Source organism: Solanum dulcamara, chromosome 2 (genome assembly GCF_947179165.1).
Source record: "Solanum dulcamara chromosome 2, daSolDulc1.2, whole genome shotgun sequence".
Classification (NCBI taxonomy): domain Eukaryota; kingdom Viridiplantae; phylum Streptophyta; class Magnoliopsida; order Solanales; family Solanaceae; genus Solanum; species Solanum dulcamara.
Window position 1 is genome coordinate 79,632,513 of NC_077238.1, and position 19,104 is coordinate 79,651,616.

General features: G+C 34.1%; 2 protein-coding genes, 2 non-coding genes and 1 pseudogene across 8 annotated transcripts; 2 read left to right on the forward strand and 3 right to left on the reverse strand.

Annotated features, from left to right (window-relative positions):
• Window positions 1–388: 388 nt before the first annotated feature.
• Window positions 389–2,155, reverse strand: LOC129880940 (zeatin O-xylosyltransferase-like). Its single transcript, XM_055955213.1, has one exon. It carries the CDS (start codon window positions 2,009–2,011, stop codon window positions 602–604), a length of 1,410 nt encoding a protein of 469 aa, XP_055811188.1. The 5' UTR covers window positions 2,012–2,155; the 3' UTR covers window positions 389–601.
• A 3,087-nt stretch (window positions 2,156–5,242) lies between these two features.
• LOC129881343 (small nucleolar RNA R66) lies at window positions 5,243–5,317 on the forward strand. Its single transcript, XR_008765567.1, has one exon. It is a non-coding gene; the product is annotated as a small nucleolar RNA R66 (small nucleolar RNA).
• Window positions 5,318–5,481: 164 nt separating this feature from the next.
• Window positions 5,482–5,570, forward strand: LOC129881202 (small nucleolar RNA snoR118). Its single transcript, XR_008765534.1, has one exon. It is a non-coding gene; the product is annotated as a small nucleolar RNA snoR118 (small nucleolar RNA).
• Window positions 5,571–6,038: 468 nt separating this feature from the next.
• Window positions 6,039–12,816, reverse strand: LOC129880941 (phytochrome B-like). Of its 5 annotated transcripts, none has more exons than XM_055955216.1 (4): window positions 10,594–12,816; window positions 8,663–9,467; window positions 7,576–7,869; window positions 6,039–6,400 (listed from the first exon to the last, which is right to left on the reverse strand). In XM_055955216.1, exons 1-4 carry the CDS (start codon window positions 12,668–12,670, stop codon window positions 6,181–6,183), a joined length of 3,396 nt encoding a protein of 1,131 aa, XP_055811191.1. In that variant the 5' UTR covers window positions 12,671–12,816; the 3' UTR covers window positions 6,039–6,180. The 5 variants fall into 5 exon arrangements, with proteins under 5 accessions (XP_055811191.1, XP_055811189.1, XP_055811192.1 ...); XM_055955214.1 differs by having other exon boundaries at window positions 8,663–9,515; XM_055955217.1 differs by having other exon boundaries at window positions 6,267–6,400; window positions 7,576–7,682; window positions 8,663–9,515.
• Window positions 12,817–15,842: 3,026 nt separating this feature from the next.
• On the reverse strand, window positions 15,843–18,330 carry LOC129873563 (ATP-citrate synthase beta chain protein 2-like; annotated as a pseudogene).
• Between the last annotated feature and the right edge of the window lie 774 nt (window positions 18,331–19,104).

Genomic DNA, 19,104 nt, shown 5'->3' on the forward strand with positions numbered 1-19,104 from the left:
ATAAAATGGTGCTTTGAAATTTTGAAATGGACCGTCCCACCCCCACCAAAGATTTACTTCATTGGGAACTACGCCATCACTTTTGCATCTTTGTCACAAGTAAAAATCAAAATTCAAAACTAGTTTCTATTATAAGATTTGAAAGGATTAACTCCTTGTTGGCATGGGCGTAGCCGCATTATGGACAGAGGGTTCATCTGAATCCTTTTCGGCGAAAAATTATATTATTTATATATGATTAAAATAATTTTTTATGTATAAATAATAAATGTCAAACCATTTTCGATTAGTTCGTTCAGATTTTGAACCCTATTGCTTGTCGGAGGGTAAAAACTTTGTGTTTTTTTTCCAGGAGTTCAGTAAGAAGATCATTCCTTATAAGAGGAGATTATACATAAAAAGATAAAAATATTAGCATATAATATTCATGTTATGCTACATGAAACACCAATTTTTTTTTTTATTACAAAGGGAAGACATGTATTCTGCCACATTATTCATACAATGTCTATACTTATTCTACAAGCTCACTCAAAATAGTAGTACATTGAGCTAACAACAGATAATTCAACATGTTTGAAAGAACATTAAGCATATCTTTCTATCTAGTGATATGCTCGATAAATGAATCCAATTCCATTCGAGAAACACCCCCTTTCTCTGTGGACTGCCTCACGGTTTCTCCCAGTTCTTTTGCTCTTTTCCTAATCTCGTCTCCTTCTTCCGATGCCATTAACTTCCTCACGACATTATCAACGGTGGATGCAGTGACCACCTCGTCGCGTTTCTGGTCCCACTCCTTAATGATGAGGCCTGTTTTCAATATTTCCGTCAACAAAAAACCATTTTTGGGGTGGTCAGAGTGTGTAGGCCAAGCAATTATTGGGACTCCCAAAGTAATGGTCTCTACACAAGCAGTCCAGTCACACGCACTCAAGAACCCGCCAATAGATGAATGAGCCAAGATTTCTGTCTGTGGTGCCCAATCTCTTAGCAGTAACCCGATTCCATTTAATCTTTCCTCAAACCCTGCATGAAACTCAAATTTTCTATAAGGGTCTTCCTTCATATAAATATCTCCATTATCAGGCTCGTTCAACAACCATATGAACTTTTGTTTGCTAAGCTCTAAACCCATGGCGAGCTCCTTGATTTGTTCATCAGAAAATGAAATCAATATTTCATAAGATACGAAAAGAACTGATTTTGGAGGTTGTTTGTCCAACCAATCCAAACAGGGGAATCTGTTTTTTTCTTTCTTAATAGGCCGGAGAACCGGTCCTACTGCCCATTGCTTCTTGTTTTGTCCAATTCCAAGCAAGTCAATAAAAGTATTAGTACCTTCCATAACTTTGCTTGTATTATTGATGTCACCGGCGGAGCTATTCCCTATAAACTGAACTAGAAAAGATGATATCCGCATGATTTCATCGCAATACCATCCTTCAGAGGATGGTAGCCTTTGAAGTAGTTGTTGTTCAAGCGGGATAGGCAATCCCACAATAGGGAATATGTGATCACAATACATACCAAACGCCGAAATTACAGGATTAAAGATATATGACTCTGCATTATGGAAAGATGAAATATCCTGAACATTATAAGACATTAGACAATCATGAATCATCACAACTCTTGTTGATTTAGACGAAATATCACGTAAGAAGGAAGTAGTGGACTCGCGAAGACGCATGCAAACATTCCACATTAAGTGGAAGTGTTTAGGTACTTCGCTCGGGATATCAGGGTCGAGCGGAGTAGTAGTCATTTGGAGGTCATGAAAATGAATTTTGACTAAATCGGAAGGATTTAACGCTGTGGCACGACTCCTGGTGTCATTATTGTAATTGGGTAGGCTGAGATAGTGAACAGAGAGACCATAAGAAGCGATTAAACAGGCAAATTGGAGAAAAGGGTCAAGATGGGTTTGAGTTTGGAATGGAACCATGACTACAACAACTTCATCACCTAATTGTTGTTTCAAGTTTGCAAGATTCAGATTGTTATCCATTGAAAAGATTTGTTTTTTTTTTTTGGATGTGGAAATGCTGATAAGGTTTTCTCAAGCAAATGCTGACCAGAGAGTATGGGATGAGGGCGAGAATGAGAGAGAGACTAAGCAAACAAAAAGGAGTTATTAAATAGGCGTTTGGCCATCAAAATAAAAAAGTAACCATATGGAGCCATGTTTCCATCTCTCATAACATTAAAACAGAAGTTGGGGTCAACAACAAGGATTGTTTTGAGTAGCCAGTATTTTTTCATAATTAATCTAGAGGTCTCGAATTTAATAGTTCTTGAATATGAAGTAATTTTTTTTTAAAAAGTATTTTATTCCTCAATATAAATTTTTTTTATGCGAATTTAAATCTAATCGAACTTCTCTCGTATTAATAATTTTCACTATTGAAAGAAGCAACATGTGGTTGGCGCATTTATTTGGTTGATGACAATAATTGACATCTTTTTAGTTTAGTCGGTGGATAAAATAAATGAAATTATTTTTGTAAAAAATAAAAATTGGAAGAATATTTTTTAATATAATAGTAAAAAGTGAAACAAGTATCAATAAGGTTTATGATGGAGTGATAAGTATTTCTTCATCCTTAAATAAAAGTGAGTTCCTTGGTTAAAGAATCGCTTTTGTTGAAAGGTGTTTTACCCTCAATTTAAATTTTTTTGACTTGAATCTAAATTTAGTCAAACTCCAATATAAATATCGAACACCACATGAAAAATAAAAAAAACACCTCTCGATTGCTTTCCAAAAGCCCAATGGACCTGAGAACATGCAGAAGAAGAAGCAACAGGTCACGAGACTCCATTGAATTGAACACATATCATTTGGCTTCACCTAAATTTATTGGTGAAGTTTGTCTTCTTGCATACACTTGATTTTAAACAGGATGGCTGTTTCTACCTACCGTCCTCGATTTACTGAATTGTAAACACTATTAATTTTTTAAAACGTCAACAAACTATACTAACAGACAAATTAAAACTATTTTTAAAAAAAAAAAAAATGTCACGGCTTCAAAAAATTACTTTACCTACTTTTTAATCCCTTTTTTTATTTAGATGCTACCAAGTTGGGCCATTAAAATTTGTGGCAGTCACATTGTGTTATTTCAAAAAAAAATAATTGTTAATTAAGGAATTCTTACATAATTGTTCAGGTGATAAAAAAAAAAAATCAACAAAATGGCCACAATGTATAATATATTAACATTGTATAAATAACAATATAATGTATCAATATTATGTAGATAGTGTATAATTATGTATTGATGATGTATAAACTATATATTAGATATGTTATCATATGTATATATATTTATATACATTATTGATACAATAAAATATACATTGCATATTAATATTTTTTTTAAATCCCAACAAACTCAAATCTTCTCTAAAGAGCGCCACAATTTTGATTAATATAAACTATATATTAGATATGTTATCATATGTATATATATTTATATACATTATTGATACAATAAAATATACATTGCATATTAATATTTTTTTAAAATCCCAACAAACTCAAATCTTCTCTAAAGAGCGCCACAATTTTGATATGAACTCTATTAATATTTCAAGTTTTTTTAAATATACCATTAATGACTCGGAGAAGAAGACAAATCAAAAAGGAAAAAACAATAGTTAAAAAAGCATTGCGCTTGAAATTGAAAATCGCCGAATGATCATTTTATGTAATTAGTAATAATTGAATTGTTTTAAATAAGAAATTTTGACCCGACATTTTTGTCTAATTTTCTCAAGATAATAGCCAATGACTTTCTTAGGCACACTGAATTATGCTAATTTTTCTTAGTTGAATTTGTATAGAACTATCAATATGGGTTAGTTCAGTTCATCCAGGTTAGTTTATATAGGCTTTGAAATTTTATGGGTCAAATTAAAATGACCCATTATTTTGACGGACCAAAAAAAGTCAATCCAAACCACAATTATGTGGGCTATGGGCCGCACCGACAAACCCACTTTTTAAAAAAGAGTATATTTTTTATAATTTAAATTTTAAAATATTAACATAAATATCGACAAGATAATATTAAATGGTGTTTACTACTTGTTAATCAAGTCTCAAATTTATAAATAAAATAATCTTAATAATACTTATTAAGTTTGAATTCAATTAGAGATTTGGTTGTATAACTTCAATCTGAAATCATTGTCATTCTATATAAATATTTTGAATACGACCGTACAAGAAAATATTTTTTACATTTGTGTTTTTGAATTTTGTAATATTCGGTTTAAGACTTTAAGTTTGAAGTTCTCTTGTTATTTTTAGTTATTCTATTTTATTTTTTATTCGGCCCATAGGCCGGCCCAACCTACATTGTTTAAGCTTTACAAACTGATGGATGTATTCAGGCCGAGCTAAAAAGTCTTATTTTTAAATGGGCTCTAAAAATATTAGCCCACTCTTATCTAATTATGGGTTGGGTCGGACTGGACCAACAAGCCTAACCCTTATGTCACTACTCTAAATTTGTAATTGTTATTTTTTTTTGGTGCTCACATCAGAGTCTTGATTAAATTTGGATTGCACATTACACAACCTATTCTAGAGATAACACTCGACTAAATTCGAATTGAGTACTACAAGGCCTATTCTGTGGTGGGAATTTCAATAGATTTTTTCTCCATACGAAGTCAAATCTAAAATCTCTAATTAAGAATAAAACAGTACTATTACTACACTACAAGTCTACAACCCATGTAGTGCACAAGCGTAAGCTTTACTTTTGTCAAAAACTGAAAAATTGCTTGGTCTGGCCCATAATTCAACCATGTTTTGGAGGGCAGTAGTGTTGGGCAACTAAATGGGCCGTGGCTTGGCCCAATATATGAAATAAAACCCTAGTTCCAGTCTCTTAGTAGTATATTTACAGCTCCAAGGCTTAGAAACCCTACACACCACTTCTCCTTTGTTCTATTCCTCCTATATGTGGTTTTTTTTTTATGTTATTCGTAATAATCTCTATTTTCATCTGAATTATTCTCTTGCCTTTGAATTAAAAAACCATTGAAATAATTAAGGATATGGTTTTATTTCTCTGCATTTTAATGCAAAAAAAAGGCAGAAATTTATTGCAGGAAAGTTGAGTCGCTTCACCCGTATTGATTTTACTAGGTGCAGTGAATTTACATCCTGTTAAATCTTCTTTTTCTTTTTGTGAAATTTTATTTTTATTATTATTGGGGTTTTTCCTATGATGGCATGAAATCTTTGAGACCTGAATTCTATATTTTGATGAAAACTACAAGCAATTTTTCTGAGGATTTTACCCCATTGTTTTTATTTGATTTGATTTGATTTATCTTCTGTTCTTTGTTTTTTTTTCTTTTTCATTTACTAAAAAAATGATTTTAGTAACTAATAAAGGTGCATTCACGTGAGATTGCCTATGCACCGGATTATTTTTTAAAAAAATGATGATATTGAGATGATATGATGATCGCACTGGGCTCTGAGCAGTTTATGAAGACTGTTTATCTTGATGCACAATTGCAGCCTAGAAAGCTATAGCTGATCATTCTCAATAATTTCAAATTTTGATAATAATTGTTGTTAATAAATATGAAAGTTGATTATTGGAACATTTTACTCAAATGTGATACTTGAACCCCAACTCATATCATTAATGACAGTAATGTTATTAGTTAGATTTATCAATTATTGGTTTAAGTGAAAAGATAAAACATTGGAGCTGGCTATGTTAGTGAAATAATCAAATGTCAGTATATCCATGTTATGTTAGATGAAACAAAAACAAAAAAAATTCTCATTACAAAGGAAGACATATATATTCTGCAAACATTATCATACAACGTCTTTGAAACAATACCTCTCGTACATTTCGTTAGAATGATAATACTAATAACAATAGCTCAAGAACATCTTAATTGCTACCCATTTGTAAGTGACACTGATATGATGTTAAAAATTAGTCCTGGTAAAGTAGATGATTCTAAAACGAACAGCTCATTCAACAGCACAAGGATGATTCAATACCTGATTAGTAGTATAGGAAACTTGACATTGCTCCAACTAGCATGCTAAGTATCTAAGGCATCCCCAGCATACTACCAGATAGTGTACATTTTGAACTTTGAGTGGTGACAAGATTGAATAAAGCTGGTAAACTATCTAACACTAATTGAACTACTTTGGGGCATTGGTAGTTCAAGGATAATCAGGAACAAACAACTTTCTGATTGTCTGATATACTGGACTTCTCCATCCATAAGCTGTAGGATTCTTCTGCACATGCTTAGGCCTAAGCCTTCTTGAGATACCCATCGACTGCTATGGAACATATCTTGTATCAAGTCGGGAGGAAGACCTTCACCAGGGCAAACAATCCTTTTCCACGAAAACAGTAGGAAAAATCAAACAGCAAACTGAGACAGTAATATGATACCAAACAGCATTAAAATGCTGAAAAAATTAAACCTAAAAGTTATGATTGTATTGACACCTTCATCGATCGAGAGCCCTAGTTGACAACCAAGAAAGCTAATCAAGTGTACTAGTAAAACACCATCATATGCAGCATATGGTACACTTCTAAAAAGAATACTTTAGCAGTTACTATAAACAAAGTAGTGCATCCAATCACCATTAAAAAAAAATCAGATTAAACTTCAAATCAAAAGCTTAAGCTCTTGATCCTCCTATCTCAGCTTGAAATGATAGTGTCCATGAACTAACATTTTGAGGTAGGAAATCATATGTTTCTTCATCAAACACAAACTTAAAAGCTGAAAGACAGAGACAAGACCATTGGTAGTTCCGAAGTTAAAAGAGATAACAAATCAATGGAAGTAGTGTACTGATGATTTTTTTATCAATCTCAAGTTAACATTTTACGGTTATATTTGTATCTTATCCAGGGCCATAATCTTATATTAACGTGTTTTATTACCTTATACATAGTCAGAACTTGTAGTGTGCTTCTCGAGTCAAGTCAGAAGGATGAACACACTTGTGTTTGTCCTTTTAATGCCAAAAAGGTGCAGGACCAAGAACTTTTAATAAATAGAAGTGAGGAGCTTTTATGTAATTTTGAGAAGGATTAAAGGCATGCAATTTGTAGATAGAAAAGCATTTGGAAGTTAAGGAAAATGTTCGGGAGTCCAATATGCTGATCAAATGATAAAAGTCAAAGAGCAAAGGAAGGTGGCTAAATGCTACACCCCAAGAAAAGTGGTACCAGTAAACCAGTGTGTAATTAATATCAAACTCCATATTCAAAATATTTGACCGATCAGTAATCATAACATATCAACCAGTAAGTTCAGACAAACTTATTGAGATGTTATGAATTATTCAGTTCTGCCCGAATAAACCTAAAGAGAAAAAGAGTTGAACAGCCAAGCAATGACAGTTACAGCTGATGAAGTGCAAATGGTCGAGTGGATAAGATCTTCCGTTCAAGGATCTTTTAAGGAACCAAACCTTCAAGATTCAGATGACAGTAGATGCATGCTGATATAGCTCATTCACTACAAAAGTAAAGAGAAAGTTGAAGAATATACCTGAACTCAATATGTACGATAGTTACTCCATCAGAAATTTGCTTCATACTTGGTCGAAGATGGACTTCAACCCACCCTTCTTGGGATGGTGCATAGCTTGCCATAATCTGCAAGAAATCAGCAAAGACCTGTTGAATTCTGACTTGATCTCCATAGACGCTCAATGTCTTGATTTCGTCTGGAATATCCCGGATAAGTTGCACCCCTCTTTCCCTCAATAATAACATTACTTGGCTAACAACAGCATCTATCACACTCGCAAGAAAAAATTCTCTTTTCTCAAGCTCCAGTGAACTGTTAGAAGTTTAATGGATAATCATTTTCGGAAGAAGAGCAAGGAACTTCATAAATTGAAGTCAGCTACCAATCAAACCCACCCCCCCACCCCCACCCCACCACCACCAACAACACACATGCACACAAAAAAGCAACCCAAAAAGAATAAGAACAGGGAGGATGATCAAAAGGAAAGTGAAAAATCTAAAATTATTCTAACATTACATGCTTAGGCAACACAAGGTAAATGCCTCTCGAAAGACCAACCTGTGTTTGTGTCTCCTGGAAACTAGCTTGCGAGTTCAAAAAGTAAAGTCTTTGTACCTACGTTTAAGATTCACATGGAAATATACTGTCAAACAGATATACACCCTCATTCAACTAATCCAGATTTCTTGACTTCAGCAATTGCCTTAAATTTGATTAGCTTGTCACTACTGTTGCGAAGTCAGTTCTTGTCCACAAACAGTAACTAGTTTAACACCACTACAAGCTACAATTCAGATTTAAATACGACTTGACACCTATGTTATAAATTTTGCCAGTAAGCTCCAAAATGCCTGTCACAAATAAGACCAAACTAGTATCTCTTCTGTACTTTCGTCTTGAACATGAAAACAACTAAAGAGAAGTAGCAGTATATTGCAATGTCTATGACAAAGGTAAGGGTTTTTTGATTTTCTGACCATAACTCATAAAACACTAACACATTTCTACATGGACTTTGAAAGTTGTACTAGAGTATACTGTGACATAGTAGACAGATTTATTTAACTGGGATGATAGAACAAATAATTGAATACGAACTTACCCATCCTCAATATTGTCCAGATCAACACCCCTTATGATTTTAGACAGCTGCCTCTCACAAGCAGCACTTGTTTCCAGAAACTGCTTCTGGTTTTCTGTCAAATCTGTGGCCTCTAATAATGAATTTGTAAAGCGTATGCCATTCAGAGGATTCTTTATTTCCCGAAAAATGTAAGCCAAATCTTTCATCCAAAAGTTACTCGTCTTTTCCTGTTGTCTCTTCATTAGAGTTTTCTGCAATTCAGGACTTGCAATCTGCAAGAAACAAAAGGTCCCAATAATTTGACCGTCCACGTTGACTCTCTTGTTTGCAGTCAAAAGAACTTGAACAAATTTTCCATTTCGGTCAGAAAAGGAAAAAGGGAACTTGTCTATCTCCTGGCCTCCAATTGCATTATGCAACATGATCATGAATTTCGTCATGGCGTCTGGGCCCTTGAGCCGACAGAAATTGCCAAAAATCTCACCAACCAACATTTTCCCAATGATTTCTTCTCTGTTCCAACCACTAAGTTTTTCCATAGCAGTGTTCCACTCAAAGCAACACGTGTTCTCATCTGATACAAAAATGGGCGGGATCAGAGGATTAGGGCTGTGCATTATGGCCTTGTAATCACCTTGTATACGAACAAATTTGTCTAGTACAACTTTTTGGGCGGTAATATCCTGGCCAATGAAGCAGACTCCAACAATGTTATTTGTGTAGTCTTTGCTAGAGCAAGCATTAACCACCACAAAGACAGTCTTCTTCAGTTGCTCAGCTCCAAATGTCCTTAACTTTATTTCTATGTTCTTATCTTCTTCACCTGTGATTGGTTTAGCAACAATATTAGGTTTCTCTCCTCTTTCATTTTCTGTAGGTGGCTGGGACACGAAGAGGGTGGATACCAATCAGTTTCAATTACAATGTGCAATAAACTCAAGCTACATACACGCTAAAGAGAGAATGTTGCCCCCCCGCTGTCGGGATTAGCCGGAATCTGATATTAAATGCAATTTTTTACGCCCATGTGCTCTGAAATCACCTAGAGTTCATCAATATTGAAACTGACCTCCCAAAAAACACAAATTATTTCATGATTAAATCAGAAAGCTTTGACACAAGTTGGTACATGCTAAATGATCAATAAAAGATCTTGATTACTTCTCATGTTTCCATTTTAGGTGGTTTATGACATGGTATGGTTTCTGGGCTAGCTTATCACAATCTAATCAACACTTCATAAGTGCTAACTTCTAAGTGCATAGTGACAATCCAAAATTACTAAAATAATAGCACTAATTAGTGAAAATTCTTACAAAGATTATGGGAGGCAATGTATAGGATTATTTTGAAACAGAAAAAAAGAAAAGAAAAGGAGAGGAACGAACAGTTGGTAAAATATTGAAAATTTCTGCCAGACCAGGGTAAACACATGTTTATGAATATTATAAATTAGTCAATTCTTATCAGAAGCAGTATATAAATCTTTATGAACCTACAACCTCTAGTTTACACAGGGATATGGACAATAGACATTTAATGTATTAAAAGTGCCAATGTCTAAATATGAACGTAAAAAGAACACATCTTGCCAAGAGCTTCTTATATGTAAAAATATCTATCCAATACAAAGCAAATAGCAATATAAACCAAACATGCAACCGCACCCATAGGCGCATCCTCTTTCCTATAAATGAAAGACTAAACCTCATGATTTCATTTACTTTTAATGGATAAAAACATATCGGCAACGGGCAACCATCATTTGTAACATGATTCCAGGAGGAATAAGTAGAGATCACTAGAACCCGTGATGTCTTTGCCACTAAAATTTAAAAAACAAAGAAGAGCAGACAAGAGAATAATCACTCAATACAGCCTAAGGAAACTCCATAGGTAATGAAATGCACTTATTGGAATGAAAGAAATGTACAGCAGATTGGTATAACCTCTTAAAGCATTGCAGAGAAGGTTCTCAGCAGTTCTCTGTGATTCTACATGGACAAGATCATGAACCAACAACTTCCCCATTGCTTCTTCAACTGACAACTCTGTCAACTCGGCAACTTTAGCATTCCATCCATTTATGCGACCTTCAACATCAACGGCAAATATGGGTGCTGTAGCAGTCTCTACCAATCTTACCATTTCTCTGGCAACAGATCTCAGTTCATCCATCCCTTGCAACCCCTCTTCCTGGAGCTGAACATGAACAGTAGCCTTAGAACTACTTGCCTCAGCATCCTTGAATGAATCACGTAGAATTAGCTGCAAAGAGTGAATTGCATCCATTTCTGCATTCTCCCATGGCAAACTGCGGCTCTTAACAACTTCCAAAAATGCCTTGAAGGAAGAACGTGGATGCATTTTCTGCCAATCATCTTTGTCTTCTGGATGATGCTTTGCACCACCCCACTTTATCTCGCTCGCAGTGTGCGAACGGAACCAAAACAGGAAATAGTTTGAAGTTACATAAGCAACAGCCATCCCACAAACAGCAGCACCAAGAGAATCTGCCTCAGGATACCCTGCATCAGCCAAACTATCAGTACTTAGGCCTGTTGAGTCCACATGACAAGTTAATAGCCACTCCACAATGCCCTTTATCTGGGCTTCAGTAGGTGTAACACCCAAAGGATAGTATCTCCCCTGGTAGTACAAAGCGGTCCCATCACATTTCACAAGGTCGGCAATACTGGGGTTCTGAGTAACAATCCCCGTAGGTGAGTCTCGGAGAAGCATGTCACATAACAGTGTCTGTGTCCTCAAAACACGCTTTTCAGCCAACTGCGATGCCAATTGTAATTCCATGTTTAGTTGGAGCCCGAAGGCCTGCATGAGGAATTCACAGGCATAACGAAGGGGGAAAGGAATGAACCGAGCAGAAGTATGGTGTCCCACAACCAAGCCCCATAATCTCATTGCATTCCGGCCTCCAGCAACTTCATCATCATTTCCATTTATAATAACAGCCAGTGTTAACGACGCAACATTGCCCATATTGACCATATACTGGGGGTGACAACCATGAGGAGCCCTAAGTGTTGAACCAACTAAACATAAAGGCTGCTTGAGTGATTCATCCTGAATAACCCTCACAGGAGTGGCAGTACAATCCACAATCATTCTAACCCTGTTCTGCTTAAACAAGAATCTTGATGCTTGTGGAATGTCAGTAGCTGGATAATGCAAACCAATATAAGGCTCCAAATCCGACCTTCTACTCTCTGCCGCGACCTCCCCATGCTCATCATCATGAAACTTATACACCATAACCCGATCATACCCCGTAAGCTCCCTCACACTCTTAACAACAGTATCACACAAAAGATCAACGTCCCCACCAGGTAACGATTGCAAAGACGAAATAGCCCTCACAGCAAGTTTCTGCGATTGCACTGCTCCAGCAATAGACAACGCAGGATCCTCTGTTCTAGCAGGCTCTAAATCAATCACAATACCCACATCAATCCTATGCAAAATCGCGTAAAAGGGTTTCCCAGAATTCCTCGAATGAACCCAAATCGGATTCAACAACGTAATCTCACGTGCCCCAAAAGCAACTTCAAGCAAACCAGAACTCGAAGGGCTGAAAAGGGTCCTCACATCAGTTCCAATCTTGAGAATTTCAGTCTTGTCAAGACTTGGAACTGATTGCGGCATAATATCAAGCATCTCACATGCATTTTCACTGTAAGCAATAACACAAAAAGTCGACTCATCAACAGCTACCGTACAACCAAAAGGTTGAATATGACCCCCTCTTTGAAGTTTAGTCAAATAAGCAGTAATTTGATGCTCTGGTACAGATTCTGTAGTATTTCTAACAGATTGTGAATAATCAAATGACTTTCCAGATTCTCCAGATTGTTCAAATGCAGCATGTAGCCTAGCATCAGTAGTATATTGTGCTACTGCTTTGCTTATTGATGCATTATTATTATTGCTCGTACCTGAAAATTGAGATTGATTTTTTGGCCGATGATTACGAGCCTGCTTTCCTCTACTTCCATCCCCAGAAGCCATCACTCATCAAGAACAAGATTACTGCATCATAGTAGGTACAATTTGCTTGCTTACTGAGTCGACAAGTTTTTTCCGAATACTAAAAGGAAAAACAGAGAGAGAAGCAAGACAAATAAAAATTGAATAAGTACAAATAGTATACTAAATTGTTGAATAAGTACTAATAATATACTTTAAATGGTAAAATGGTGCATACATATCCTAGAAGGGCAGCGTTTGAGTAATTGATAGGGCTGCATAAAATAAATTCTTATGATCAGACTTTTTTTCAAATTTTGCATATAACAAAAATTTTAGTGTATCGGGCTATCCTTTTACGTATCGTAGAATTTGAAATGGGGAAGTGACCATGAGTTTGACAGATAAATTAATCAAGTGAATTCCAGATTTGAAATTGTGAATTTTTATAAGTTATAATGATCTCAATTGAATTTTTTAATAACAGTGTTATTATTCAAATAATTTTTAATTACTATAGCAAAGATATTATTAAATAGCACATATAATAAAACATAATATATAGAAGTTTGTTCCAAAAACAAAACTTGATTTGTAATTATAAAATAACTATTTTAAAAAAAAAGTGCTACACTTTTATGGAGTAGTCGGTTAATATTTGGTGACTATATTGAATTGAAGAATGGCAAGATGGTGTAAGCAAGCAAAAAGTAGTTTTTGTTTGATTCCTATGGTTTTATTTTATTTTTTTTTAAAAAGTTATTCGTTCGTATATTTATATTATATTAATAAATATAAAGTATATATTTTAATATACATATTTTTAATTTAATTATAATTAAGTATTATATATTTTTACTTTAATCTTTGGCAATAAATCTTGAGTGCAAATAAGTATACCTCCTGACGAGACATTTTTCATTACCTTTTATCACAAAGTAGAACTATTTACAATAAATACAATAAAAAAAACAAAAAACACTATCTAATACAAACAAATAAATTTGCAAAAAAATAAAAAACATTAACAAAAGTTGAACAAAAACTCAGAGAAAAGAAACATGATAATTTGGACTCATTCATGAACCTTTTCTTCCTTTTTTTCCCCCTTTTAACTTTTCTTTTTTTTTTTTCAATTTTCTTTATGCATGAATTTGATATAAAAAATTATTATCTGGATTTTGTTTTCGTGAGTTGGAAATATTTGTGGTTGTGGTGAATTGAATGTCTGTTTTTGGCAATAAAAGTAGATCATTTCATTGGCTGCATTTACAGATTGACCATGTGCAAAAATATGAAACCCCACTATAAAATATTTGTATTAAATATTTTCATTTTAAAATTTAATTTATTTTTGACACATATTTCAAATTTTCATATAAATAAGTTAACCATTTAAATATATTTCATCTTCTTTAATTATATAAATTAATCTTAATAAGTCATAAAATCACACTACTATCTAATTGTAACTATGTAGTAACTATATATATATATATATATATATATATATATATATATATATATATATATACATACGCATATGTTTTCAAAGCAGAAGTTGAATATATAACTAACTGGGTCGAAATTACTAATACGGTAATTTTTTCATTTACCCATTAGAACACACAGGCTTTGCCAAAATTTTATTTTATATATTTTAATTTTAAAACAAGAAAACTTATGAATTTAAGATAAATTATTTATGAGAAAAGTATTGAAAACATTTTTAAACTTGACGCAAATTATTAGTTTCGTTTTTAAACTATTGACAGACTTAAAAACACTCCTCTATTTGACTAACATAACATAACAATTGATATCAAACTCTCGTAGAAATATGAAACTGTTAATAAAAAGTTGGGAAAAATGTTGAAAATATCACTAAATTTGACAAGAATTTTTATAGACTGTCGAATTTAAAAATTAGATTGTGGGACCCACACCTGTTGCTTCTAAGGAACAAAAAATAAAAGAAAGAAGAAAAAAGGGTGAAAATGAGATGTAAATTGGTGGTGGACAAGTAATGTCCACTCCCTTTCAGATCACATTTTCTTCACGTGAAGATAGTACCATTATTGACACCTCTATCTAATATTTATTTTGCTTCTTCTCCATTTGTCCTTTAGATGCCAAAAGTCTCAGGTTTATAAGCGTTCACAGCCAAAATTAAATGACATATATATATATCAGTTGAAGTCAAGTTAAATTTAACTATTTTTATATTATATCTATCAAATTTTATCAAAGGTGTTAAAACTTTAATATATATAGTATTTTATGAAAGATATTCAATTGATCGTCTTTTATTTAAGTCATAATACATAAACATATCATTTAACTTGGTCTCAACAGATATTTATGTCCTTCAACTTTAGGTGTGCATAAATAGATACTTAAACTTGTATGCAGTTGAACAAGTAGATATATGTGTCCAACATGACATAATACACGTAGAACATCACGTAAGACGTGAATCGCCACATAAAACGTTATGTAAGATGCATGTGTCTAATTGTTCGACTTTATACAAGTTTAAATGTCTATTTATGTACACCGAAAGTTGAAGGGCGTAGATGTCAGCTGATGCCAAGTTAAATAATATATTTATGTATTATGTCAAATAAATTAATGTGGATATATCCAGCTACTATCTGGCATGATGCAATTTGTTATTTCCTCTGGAATGTCAAATAATTCACATCTTAACCAATCAGGCCAGTGAAGCCCAACATGTACTCCCTCTATTTTAATTTATTTATCTTATTTTTACTTGATATGGAGTTTCAGAATATAAAGAAGAAATTATTTTTTAACCAAATTGACTAAAAAGGAAAAGTATGACAAGCAAATTAAAACGAACAGATAACATTTGGAAACACATTTTATTCCATTTGTGAATAAACAGTGTTCTAACACAAGAAGGGGCAAAGGCCACTAGGAATGAGCAAACAACAATGGGTGTGTTATTTCTGCATAAGCTGGAAATGCAGAAATACTCAGTGTAATACTTAAAAAGAATTGATCATGAATGATAACTGAGAGCTGATTCTTTGTTGACTCCCCGCGAATTAACTTGCAAAATGAAATTCCAGGCCAAGTCCTCGGGAGTGAAAATACTCGTGGAACACATGAACGATGATCACTACTTCGAATGAAAATGCTTGATTGGGAGCAGGCAACTATCTGCCTGCTGCCAGTGCGAGCATTTCACTTAAACATCTTACCAAGGGTGACGGTATAGAGGCTGTTTCAATCTCTTCTGATCGAACGTGTGCCTGAGATTCAAAAATGCATTTAGACAACTGATAGAGAATAAAGCTAAGTCGAAAAGCAACAAGGAAACTACTCAATGAGACCGATTGAACGAGCTAGCACAAACAGCCCATTGAGGTAGCCAGTTTCCACAATTTCATTGATTTCTTGCTTGTTGAACATTCCAGTGCCCTCGAGGAGATCCAAGAAGAGTGATCCAATGGCACCATCAATGTTGAGGATTAGGTTGTTTGCCTTTGAGAGGGTATAAGTTCCAACTTTAACCGCATACTCCATATACTCAACAGACGGAAAATTTTCCCTTGCATAACGCTGCAGTAGCTTCACTCTCTTATCTCTGTTGTCCCCTCTCTTTAACCTTATCATACAAATAAAGATAACTTGGATTGATTCAGTGTAATAAGAACAATGAAGCATGAAACGTTACAATTTCATCACATATTCAAGCACATTATATCAATTAGTCCATCAAGAATGTGACAGGAAAAGCTGCTACCTGTGGCCTATTCCTGGCACGCGAATGCCCTTTTTCTTCATACCTTCCACGAATTCAGATGGTGCAATGCAATACAGACCACGCGAGAAGCTATAGCATGAATTGCACCAATTTCCCCACACAGCTCAAATAATTCTTATCAATGATTTAGTACTCACCCTGTCATAAGCATCCTTGAAATACCGGGCAGCATCATCAGTAGCACCTCCAAATCGGGGACCAATAGTTAACAATCCTGTTACATAGCCACATTAATCCTATGGTTGATTTTCCATATGGTCACTCAACCAACCAATAGTTATTATCTCAGAAAGTCACATTTCTTCTTGATTCCAAACTTGCTTCAACAAAAAAAAGTGACAGCTCAGAGAAAATAACTATTAATTGAGTGATCATTGAGAAATAATCTCAGAGAAAACTCTTTAGCAACTCAAAAACTGTTAGTCTGCAACATACCGGAAACTAAACATGAAATCAGTTCTTTTCCAGCCCTAGCAGTCACAATGGAGTTGTGGGCACCAGAAGCACAAGGACCATGATCAGCACACACCATGATGCAAATCTGTAAGTCCAATCAACCACAAACAAACAGATCAAGGTTCAGAAACACGATGACAATTGATGAGTTAAGATCTTCAGGAATTTGCGGCGGTATCACTTCCTTTACAGGTGTTATTTTTCTCTCCTTGACCTACAACATGACCAAATGATCTTATTAAAACAGGTGGGTAAATTTCTCCGATGGTCACTCAACTAATATTTATTATCTCAGAAAGTCACCTTTTTGTCAACACTCCTCCAGTTGCAATTCCTGCAAAATTCACGAATTCACACTCTATTCTTAAGCACGAATGACATAAAAATGATGCAAATATAGATTCAGGATTCAAAATAACAACCTTCATAAATACCATCAGTCATGCCGGCGAAAGTATTGTATAGTTCATTAGACATACCACCCTGTATATTAAGGAAAAATTAATATTATATTTTTATAATGGAAACTTTCATTATTCTTGAAACCCTAAAAATTTTAGGTACTACTTCCTCCATTTCAATTTATTTATTTTACATTCTTTTTAGTTCGTTTCAAAAGGAATGTCTTTTTCCCTTTTGCTAAATAGTTGAAAGACTTAATTGAACTATTTATTGAAATCAATACGGTATATACGGTTGGATGAAATATTCTGTAAATTCGACCAACAAGATTTCTCGTATGTGTTAAAGATGAAAGAGGCTCCACAAAGTACTCACAGATCCAGGTCTGTAAAGCTTGCACTGAATAATGTTGTCGATTGTTCCAGCGGTATCACCAATCTTAAAAGCTCCAGCTCGATTGCCTCCAACAGTAGCTGGACCAATAATTACCAGAAAAGAGCACCACATTTACATCATATGTTAGATTGGTATGGCTAAATTGGATCGGATTTTGATGTTTTTTTCTTTCCTGCAGTACCTTGATGTGAAATGAACATTAAAGGGATTCAAGAATCAGTTATCTAACTCGTAGCGATAGAGAAGTTGTTTCTGATAGACCTCGATTCAAGTAAAGTATCTCAAAATAGTTACAAAAAGGGAATACGAAAATGAAAGCAGTAGCAACAACCTAATAATGCGATATAAATGCACAGACACGAAATCATCTTATTGTTTGTCTTTGCATAAGCAATCAACTCTTAGTGTCTGACTCAGGAACACTCTCAGCTATAATCGCCACAACTCTGATGGTTGGCTGTTTAAGAGCAGACATGGAGGAAGCAAAAGCACTGCATTTGAGTTAAGAAATTAATGATCAGAGCTTATCTTTTGCATTATCATATTTCCTTTCAAGAAAAGAATGAGCACTACTAACAGAATAGGAATTAGCGACAGACAAATTATGTAATGTAGCTAAACAAAAATCCTTGGAGAAAAGTTGTCCACTAGGCATTCTGCCAAGTCAATTTTCACGGCGTGTACACAGGGGCGGAGCCAAAAATTCAAAAAAAAAAAGTTCTTACGTCAAAGAGATTCAACAACTTTTATATATATATATATATATATATGCAAAATAATCACTTTTTCCCTATCAACTTAGTGGGGTGGCTGGGATGGGAGTTATGGGGTAAGGGTGAAGATGAGGTGGGTTAGAGGGTTGAACAGACGTAATCAATATGGAAATGTCACATGTGGAACTTTTTTTTCCTCTAGAAAAGTCATTTTTCTGATTTTTAAGAAACTTATTGTCTTATCGAAAATGTTTTCCAATTATTTTTTTTTAAACAATACAGCCTTGGTGTGCTTTGGTAGGAAAACAAATTCGAAAATGACTTCTCTAGTTCGAGTAGGGAATACAAAATGAACCACATAAATTGGAACGGAGGAAGTAGTAATTTTGGGCTAATTTACTAGTTTCTCATGGTTTTACTAGAATCTATATACAGTACGAAAGAAACTATAAAACAACAAATTTAAAATGAAAAATTGATTTATATTAAATTTCTCCTCCACAAAACATTTTGAATACAAAATATCGAATATGTTGTAATTGGCTATTGTTTATCGACCGTCTTCGAACGGTATTTTCCAAAAAATAATAAAAAATTATTGTTTTTTCAAGTGATTAAGTTTATTTTGATTTCTTTAAGGTGAATATCATGGTCAATATCAAAGTGTTATGATATAGCAGACAATATCATCAAAATCTCCAAAAACTCTCTCATAT